Source organism: Cynocephalus volans, chromosome 3, assembly GCF_027409185.1.
Source record: "Cynocephalus volans isolate mCynVol1 chromosome 3, mCynVol1.pri, whole genome shotgun sequence".
NCBI classification, from domain to species: domain Eukaryota; kingdom Metazoa; phylum Chordata; class Mammalia; order Dermoptera; family Cynocephalidae; genus Cynocephalus; species Cynocephalus volans.
Window position 1 is genome coordinate 57807295 of NC_084462.1, and position 9637 is coordinate 57816931.

At 47.3% G+C, this 9637-nt stretch overlaps 1 protein-coding gene across 1 annotated transcript; it reads right to left on the reverse strand.

Annotated features, from left to right (window-relative positions):
- Positions 1 to 3112: 3112 nt before the first annotated feature.
- RPS17 (ribosomal protein S17) lies at positions 3113 to 6655 on the reverse strand. The gene is made up of 5 exons (XM_063090947.1): positions 6596 to 6655; positions 6162 to 6313; positions 5382 to 5487; positions 4630 to 4695; positions 3113 to 3232 (listed from the first exon to the last, which is right to left on the reverse strand). The coding sequence occupies exons 1-5, from the start codon at positions 6596 to 6598 to the stop codon at positions 3152 to 3154; spliced, it is 408 nt and encodes a 135-aa protein (XP_062947017.1). The 5' UTR covers positions 6599 to 6655; the 3' UTR covers positions 3113 to 3151.
- Between the last annotated feature and the right edge of the window lie 2982 nt (positions 6656 to 9637).

The following is a 9637-nucleotide window of genomic DNA, read 5'->3' on the forward strand; positions in this document are numbered from 1 at the left end:
CCTAACACTGCTGGAGCACTGGTAACAGCTGTTTTATGTGGCCCCAGGGCAGCTGCCTGTCCCTTCTCCCCACCTCCCCCCATTATCTAAAAGATACCAGTGCACAAGGTTTTAGAGGTAGACGAGTCAGGAGATGAAAAGAACGATGACACTGCCTCCCAGTGGAGGAGTGTGGCAAGCATCACAGCAAACCGCCCAATTGCTGGTTTCATTCAATTGGTCATTTTCTTTTTTTTTTTTAAAGATGACCGGTAAGGCGATCTTAACCCTTGACTTGGTGTTATCAGCACCACGCTCTCCCGAGTGAGCCACGGGCCGACCCCCAATTGGTCATTTTCTTAATACAGCTCCAATTTCTCCCCCATACACAAGACCCAATCCTTTCCTCACCATTGACACCAAAGATCTAGGGTGAGGGAAGAGGGGGAGGCTTCTTTATGCAGAGCTTTACTTAGAAGGCAAGAGTATTTGCTGAGAATGTCCAACCTCACACCAAAAGTGGAAAGTTTGCTGCAAATAATGAGGGAGAAAGCTCTTCCTTACAGTAGAATACTAGTAAGTATAAAAGGAATGGAGTTAGAATATCATCAGTAGATGCTAAAACTAGTCGGGGGGGAAGCTGATAAAGAACAGGACGTTTCACTTCAAAACGTCTTCATAATTTACTAATTATAAAGGGGTAAAGAATTAAGTTTACAGTGGAGAAATGACAGAAGCACCTTAATCCAAGTGCTCGAAGTAAACCACTAAAAATGTGACAAACTGAAATTCTGTGCCTTCCAATATAATGCATCAAGAACACAGCATCAGGGCCGAGCCCGTGGCGCACTCGGGAGAGTGGGGCGCTGGGAGCGCGGCGACGCTCCCGCCGCGGGTTCGGATCCTATATGGGAATGGCCGGTGCACTCACTGGCTGAGTGCCGGTCACGAAAAAGACAAAAAAAAGAAAGAAAGAAAAAAAACACAGCATCAAAGTTTGAGGGGAAAAAAAAAAAGACAACACACTTCTGTGGTGTAGGGCTACAGCAATAGCTACGCGAATTGTCCAGTTAGAGCTATTGTCGGAATCCTGCCAACGGAGCCAACCATATTGTCAGGTTAAGGCTAGGGCCCAGACCCTTCAAACCCATTGTACAGACTGGTGACCCACAGACCCCTCATATGCCAGGCTGTGTCAGCAGACTCCTCGCACGCAGGTCCATGCTAGGTAATTGGGAAAGATCCCAGGAGCCGCTGGCAGACCATACAAGCTCAGTCACACCTTTCTCAGCAAAAGCAGCAGCTTACAGCAGCCTCCAGCAGATCCAGCAGCAGCAGTAGCAGCCATCCCAAGGGCCCCCCAGGGGCATCCCGGTGGCGGGGGGCACCGTGGATCAGAGCCATTTGTCCTTTGTACGTAAGTCTATAACCCAGGACACCTGGGCACAAGTGCATATTTACATCAAATGTTCAGCAAGTTTCTGAACATCTGAGGGACCCTGACCATATTCCTATATTTTCCCTACATCTGGTATTCCTGAGCAAAAACTAAATCTAATCCTAAAGAAACATCAAAAAGCCCAAATTGAAGGGCAGATTACAAAATAAGCAGCCAATACTTTTCAAAATTTGACATCTAAAATACGAAAGACAGGGCTGGCAAATTAGCTCAGTTGGTTAGAGCGTAGTGCTGATAACACCAAGGTGCAGGGTTCAATTCCTGTACCAGCCAGCTGCCAAAACAAACAAAAAAGTTATGAAAGACAGAAAGGAGGCTAAAGGGACATGAAAACTACATGCTGTGATGCTGGACCAAAGGGGGACAAAACTGAACTAGCTATAAATGACCTTATTGGGATAATTGGCAAAATCTGATTAGGGACTGTTGATTTTAGATATCGTATCGACGTTAAATTTCCTGATTTTGATAATGGTACTGTAGATATATAAAAGAATGTTCTTGCTCTTAAGAAATAGACACTGAAATATTTGGGGGAAAATGGGCACGTCAAACTTAACCTTAAATAGATCAGAAAAATGTGTGGATGTGTATGTGTGGGTGTGTCCCCCCAAATGAGAGCAATTGGTAAATTTTGGTGGAGTATTTGAATTCCTTGTACTATCCTTGCAATTATTCTCCAAGTTTGAAATATCAAAATTAAGTTACAAAACACACTTTTAAAATGTTGGCTGTGTATATCTGCTTGACAGCAGATGCCCAAGGATCAGTAGAGCTGGAGCTTCAGAATCAACCTGACCTGGGTTCAAACTCCAGTGTTGCTGCTTCCTTGCTGTGATCTCAGACACACATATACACCTAGCTCAAGCACACAACTCAACAGCTCCTTCTCTCACCAGACACAAGGAGCCCAGACCTTTCAAACCCGAGAACACATACCACCCCAGCCCAGCCCATCTCACATACAGTTGGATCCACAGCCTTGGCAGAGATCCAAAAGCTGACCCCAGGCAATATGCCCAGGATGAAACTAGTGAGCTCTGCCCTTGTAAATGGCAGAACATACCAGTATTGACTCTCCCTCACACACCCATTCACATTTGTGAATTTGAGGATCTCCCAATGCTCCAGGTACTGGGCTCAACACTGGACAGACACCACTCATCCTCCCCGCCCCCACCGACAGAAAGCCCAACTCTCATACACATGGTTACCATTGTTACCCTCTCAAGGTGGGCAGGTTGGCCCAAATTGTGCGCACCCACAAGAGGCTGAAGAGCGAAGACCCAAGGCTTGCAAGATGAGGTCCTGGCTTCTCTGCCTGAGACCAAGTGCTTGAAGTAAACCACTAAAAATTGTTGGTGGCCAGGGCCTGCCAGAACCAGGCAGGGTGGAGCTGGCAGCAACTATCCAGTTTCACACTGCAGACCACTCCTCTTCAGGATTTCTCCAAATCCCATCCAAGTGTTATCTGACATTCCAGGTGTAGGCCTGTTCTCGGTGTTGGAGATCCCAACCAACTGGTGAACCCAACTCTGCATGGACTACAGGAAGTAATGCCCCTAAATCCCAGGCAAGTGCCAGGAAAGCCACTTAGCTCATATGACCCCTTGAAAGAGAACTTCTGCTCTTAGCTCCAGCCACACCCAAACAAACAGACAACAGAGGCAAGGCTGTAGTCCAGGTTTATTGAAAATATTACAACATAAAGATTCAAACGGCTCCACGTGGTGTTTTGAAATTCATCCCAACAGTAGGCTGAGTGACCTGCAGGTTGGACAAACTGCCAAAGTCCTGGAACAAATAAATAGATTCAGTGTGAGCTATACCAGTGAGATCTGTGGTCAGAGCCCAGCTCCTTGCCCCTGAAGCTGTAACACTCACATGGGGTCTCATTGAGATCTCATTCCAACAGCCAGCCATCAGGGATTTATACATAGCAATGCCTCCCACTTTCCCTGAGTGGTTTTTCTTCAACACACACCTGACCACATGGTATCCCCACCTAAACCATCCATGACTTCTACCTAACTGGCCATGCTGTCTTCTTGTTTTCACAAACCCTTCAAATCACTTAAGAGCAGGGTTTTTTCTCAATCTGGGCACTGATGTCTTGGGCTCGATATTCTTTGTTATAGGGGCCTGTCCCGTGCACTGTAGGAAGTTTAGCATCATCCCTGACCTCTACCTGTTAGATGTCAGCAGGTATCCTCTAGCTGTGACAACAAAAAATGTGTCCAGATATCACCAAATGTCCCCTATGGCAAAATCTATACCTTTGAGAATACACAGTGCTACTTCCTTTCCAGGAGCAGCCTCGGGTAGGAAGTATCACTAATCTAATACACATCTGTGAAGGTCCCAAGCACCTGAGGCACCAAGTAGAATGGTGGGAGAACGAGACCAGGGTGGCCCTTTAGCAAGCCCAGTCTAAGTGGGGGGCAAAGAGCCCAAAGGCTGGCCGTGCACTCAGAACTTCACATTCTATTTGGTCCTCAAAACCCACTTGATAGTTGAAACAAAAAAGCTGCATTCAGAATAGTGGTTATTTCAGGAGGAAAAGACCTATTGCAGAATTTAGCTATACTGGTAATGGTTTATGAAGTGTGGTGGAAGGCACATGGGAGTTCATTTTGCCATTGTCTTTCTGAATGTCAGACATTTCACGATCATAAAAAGGAAAGTTGCTCAAAATCACCAACAGCCTGCTGGACTCTGAAGCCCACACTATAAACTGCATAAGAAACATATCAAGTTGCACTGAAGATGTCTGTGAACTAAGTAGTGCCTGGTACATTTTGGAAATGAGATCACAGCTCATTTCTGAGTGGTTAGACAGACCCAAAAGGAATGAAGTCTCCAAGGGAAAGCAGGCAGAATAATGACCCGGGGCTGGAACACTGGAGCAGATGTGAGGAGCCTGCCATAGTGAAAGGGTGTTCTGGAAGCCACAGGAGAAGACGCCACTAGATTTGGGAATTATGATCTTGTGGCAAGCAATTTCAACACAGCCAAACCCATTCTGAAAGCAATCTCATTTAGTGGACAGAAGTGTAGATGGGATTCCTGATTCTGCCATTCACTAGCTGTGTGACCTTGGACTTGATAAGCATTAGTTATTATTACAGATGATAGAAAACTACTGATAGTTCTTCACCAGGAAAGTCTTTAGGAATCCAGCAAACACATACCAAAAGCTTCAGCATTTCCTTGGTGTCAGGATCTACTTCAATGATCTCCTGATCTAGGGCTGAGACCTAGAAGCAAAGAAGGTAGATCCAAATTTCAATCAGTGAGCTCTCTCTCACCTCCCCTATTAATTTTCCCAGATTCTTAAATAAGACACATACAAAAAATATGGGGGTGGGGAGCAATTAGGATCTCATGAGGTCAGCAGTCTTGTTAAAATAACACAGGCCTCGACGACCTGTTCTTCTAGTTTTACCTTCCTATGCCCTCATTTTTTTCTATTCAGTATTCAGAAAACCTTAACACTAGGTTTATACTTCAGGAATACTATATTAGGGCAAATAATCAAACCAGGAAACAGGCAGGGTTCTCATATGAAAAATGGAATGGAATTAACTGGTCCCAATAGGGCAAAATGGGGGCTAACAGGTGGGTGGATTACAGGCACTTACAGCTGGTTAAGATGGGCATGGATAATATCGACAAAATAAAATTAGAAAGAAAGAAAGAAAGAAAAGCGGAGGGAGGGAGGGAGGGAGGGAGGGAAGGAAGGAGAGAAGGAAGGAAGGAAGGAAGGAAAGAAGGAAAGAAGGAAGGAAAGAAGGAAGGAAGGAAAGAAAGAAAGATGGGCATGGATAAAAGACCTTCTCGGATTCACCTGAGGCACCTTCCACCTTCTGAGGAAGCCAGGTACCTCAGAGCATTCTCAGGAACCTGCTTGAGGATGAGCCAGAGGAAGACCCAGAACATTTACCTCAGGAACATAATTATCTCTCCTCTCTCTCTCCTCCTCCTGCAGCTTGATGGAGATACCTCTCACCGGGCCTCTCTGAATCCGCTTCATCAGATGGGTGACATAGCTACCAAGCACACATGCCCAAGAACAGCAGTGAGAACACACAACTCCCACTGGTACCCAGAACATCTGGATATAGAAACACCAGTTTCAGTTCTTTTCCACAGCGAGAAAGACTCACCGTTCTTGGACTGCCTACATACACAGCACCTCTTCACACACAGCTGTGCTCACCTAAGCATTCCTGTCCCTTTGTTTTCTCTCTATTCAAACTCTCCTCCAAGGTTATCAGCCCCCAACTGTCCCCCCACCAAAAAAAACTTCCAAGACACCTCCTAGCCTTCATTTCCCCCCTCCGAGTTCAAATTCACGTAATTTAGCACTTAACACGTTGGCTTTACTGCACGTTAGTCTGCCAGGCTATATTCCTACTAATTTTCTAAGCAATTTAGGGCAACAATGAACAACACTTACTAAAACAGATACCAAAAAGCAACCAGGCTTTAAGGCAAGCGGTCTCACTGTGGCTCTCTGCGACCAAGTATCACCACCAACCACAACAAGAACACAAGTTCATCCCAACACAACAAAAATCCCTGCAAGCGCAAACCTCCAGCTCTTCTCCGGAGCATCAGGGAGACTTGCGCTAACGAAACCACCAGGGCACAAAGTCTCTTCCCGAGTCGGAGGCCGGCAGAGCCCACCCCCAGCCCGCGGGGCCCCGGCTCTTCCACTCACCCTGCGATCTTGTTGCGGAGCTTCTTGCTGGGAATAATGGCGATCTCCTCACATACACGCTTGTTCGTGTGGAAGTCGTTGCCCAGGCGCGTGTAGTATTTTTCAATAATGACCCGAGCCGCCTTCTTCACGGTTTTGGTGCGAACGCGGCCCTGCGGGTGGAGAAGACCGGGTCTCACGCGAGTTAGCACGCCCTCCCGGGAGGGATGCGTCGCCAAGCCCTAGCAAGCGTGGGGATCGCGGGCTGGGGATGGGTTGAGCCCGGGAAAAGAGGAAATGGCCGGGCTGGGCGCCGCGGGACGCCGGGATCAGTGCGGAAGCCAGCAGCCCGCTGCGGCCCCAGCCCAGAGCCGCCCCTTGCAGGCTGAGGGCCGCGGAAAACTGCGGATGGAGGAGGATTGAGGGGGGACAGTGGCCACAGCCAAAACACCTACCATCTTGCCGGGTTCTTGGTCAAAAAGGAAACAGGAAGCATAAAAGAGGCCTATAAAGCGCAGGCCAGAAAGCCGTTTCCGCCCAGCCTGGGATACGCCGAGCCTACTCGAGAACACCACAGCGGCCCCTAGCGGAGCGGAGGTGGCACCCCCCCGTGGGCGGAGCGAGTGCCTGGCCCGTCCCCGGTGGGTGGGGCGCCTCCCTCTCCGCTCCCGGCTGCCCTCTTCAGTGATCTTGGGCCCGCTTGTTTCGCCCGTCCCTTCAGTAACCAGATCGCCCTTTGATGTAGTCTGGATTAGAAGCGGCGCATGGCTTCCACATACGCCAGGGGAGGGTTCGAGTCCTCGGGAAAACGAAGAAAAACAGGCGATCCAGGGCCGTGAAAAGGTGAGGAGGTCGGGGATAGAGCCCCGTCCAGGACCCCTACCCAGTCCGTGGGTCCGAGACTTGTCACGCCTAAGCAGGCGGAGACACAGGTGCGACCGGGAGAGGCTTCTCTCATTTCTTCGGGTCTTTGCTCAAACGTCATCTTATCAGATGAGCTAATCTCTCCAACACATACATAATAGCACCATAGCTGCGTCACTGATCCTTTAAAGCTGCTCATAGCTTCTTACCACGTGACTTGTCTGGGTTTTCTCACCTAGGGGTGACCTCCTTGAGTAAGAGCCGTTTTGTTTTGCTAATCCCGTGCTTGAACAGTGCCTAGCACAAAGCAAGCCCTCAAATATTTAAATGAACAAATGAAAGGCCCAGTTCACCTGTAGAGCTCCCAAGGGAAGGCGCCTTTCCCACTCACCACTGTCCTCAGGCTGTGCCTGTTATACCCATCCCCAAATCAGACCCTTCTTAAACCATCAGTGTAGCTCTGCTCCCCTCCTTCAACTCTGCTCCCTGGGTTGAAGGGAGTCTTGGGTCTTCCCCACCCCCATGCCCCTTACTTAAGGAAAGGCTGGGCTGGCCAGATTGGTTAAAGGGACCAGGGTTGTGCCTCATACCTCAAATCACCCCAGTCACTCCAGTGGTCAGAATCTGTCAACTTATTGGGGATGAAGATTGAAAGGCAGGAAGCCCTCACCCTGAAAGTAGAGCCTGGATGAGGAAGGAGAGAGGGAAGAAGTGAGCCTCACTATCAAACCGGAGAATAAGAGGAGCCCAAAAGAAAGGGTCAGAAACTCCTGAGAGAGTTGCATCTTATTTTACCAGCAAACTTCCAATTAGGCTGCTGCTAAGGCCGAAATGAAAGATCAGGCTTCTGGTTCTTGAGTGAAGGGACTCCCCTGCCCTGCCCAATAGTGAGTTCTTACACCTCTCACAGAAAGGATCTTCAGTATGCAGGGTTCCCTCTACCTCAGACTAAATTGGAGTATGCCAAAGGATTAGTCTAACAGCTGGGCCCAAGCCCACTCTACCTGAAAAAAATCATCAGCAGACCCTGTCACAAATCCTGGGAGCCCATGAAAAAGAGTGCAGGTGATACAGCTCTCTGAAGAACAGCAAAAAGTAAATCACTCCCTCTCAGGAATTGGGTCAGCATAGGTGAGGCCAAGAGGATGAGAAGCCTCCCAAGAAGAAACAGGGAAAGGCTTAAACAGGAGAAGCTGAGAATAAGTGGCTACTGCTGACACCTGAGCAGCTGCACCTCCAGCACTCTCCAAGCTAGGTCTGGAGGCTGCAGGGAAGACAAAATGTGAGGTTTTTTTATACTTGGGCTAGAAGCACCCACCCACTGGAGAGGCATCTCCAAAGTACATTTGACCAATGAAGTGACCAAGAAATACTCAAAGGGGTAAGTCTCCCACATGGTCCTGCCATCATCCTCGGCTGGAATCCCATCAAAGAAAATCCAAGGAAACATGAGATTTTACTCTGGAATCTTGTTACCCCATTATCCCCTTGCTCCCACACCTCAGACAAAGAGAAAACCAGAACTCTGCTGCAACGTGTTTATTATGTGCCAAAAAAACTACACCACAGCTTACTCCACACATCTGTAGGAGAGTGCAGTCTTGCCTGCATATACTACAATGAGGTAGAGACTTCACACACAGCTTCACAAAACCCACAGAGTAGCTGGGATATGCAACAATGCAACATCAGCTCAGCAGGAGGGAGGGGGGGGTTATGACACTGGTTCTTTGGCACACAGCTTCCCTAAGAGGGGCAAGTTTTTTTGTTTTTGTTTTTTTTAAAGGGAAAGAAAAAAGTCAAGTTTTCATATTCCAGTAGCATTTCAGTCATCTGCAACTGTTGTTTCACACATTCCTCAAGTGAAAGATATAAGGGAAGGGTACTTGCCCCCTCTAAGAGAAAGGGCTCCTGTGAGCCTTCACCTGCCCCCACCAGAAAGCAGCCCTTTTTAGCTCAGTTACAAAAGAAAAAAGTCCTGTGACTTAGTGATTAAAAACTTCTATCAACTCTCCCCCCCAGATAAGTGCAACTTAAGAAGGTGCAATAAACCATTTAAAACTATATACAGCAGCCGCTCAAACACCGTTTATCCGGTCCAGTTTCAAATAAAACAAAATATTTTTTCTTGGTTGCAAATACCTTGATTCGCAACTGTGAGAAACAGTGACCAGCAGTCCCCCAGACACAAATTTGCTATAATGTTAAAAGCTGCCAGGAAAGAAAAAAATCTCTTGTTCCAAACGACTTAAAAACTGTTTTAAGGAGTGTAAAAAGGAACCGGTAAAAACCCTCGAGCGTAAAATATGAAATATGATTTTGGTTTAAATGAAGAGCAAAGTCTCCTTGTTGTTTACAGTAAAAAACACCAGCTGAACACTCAGTTTATGCCGTTCAGGTGGGGGTTAAATAAATGGAAAGGCACTGTATGGCAACTGCAAGAATGAAACCAATGAGACCTGCGCATCACCACCATCAGTATTGCAAGGAATGTAAAAAAGCGCTTTTAATAAATAAACCTAGATGTAGGCATCCGTGTCAATACCTTCAGGACACGTAGTTTTTTTTTTTTTTTTTTTTTTTTTTTTGCTTTTCATTGGCAAAATGAGGAACTAAAATCTGGGAAAACTACA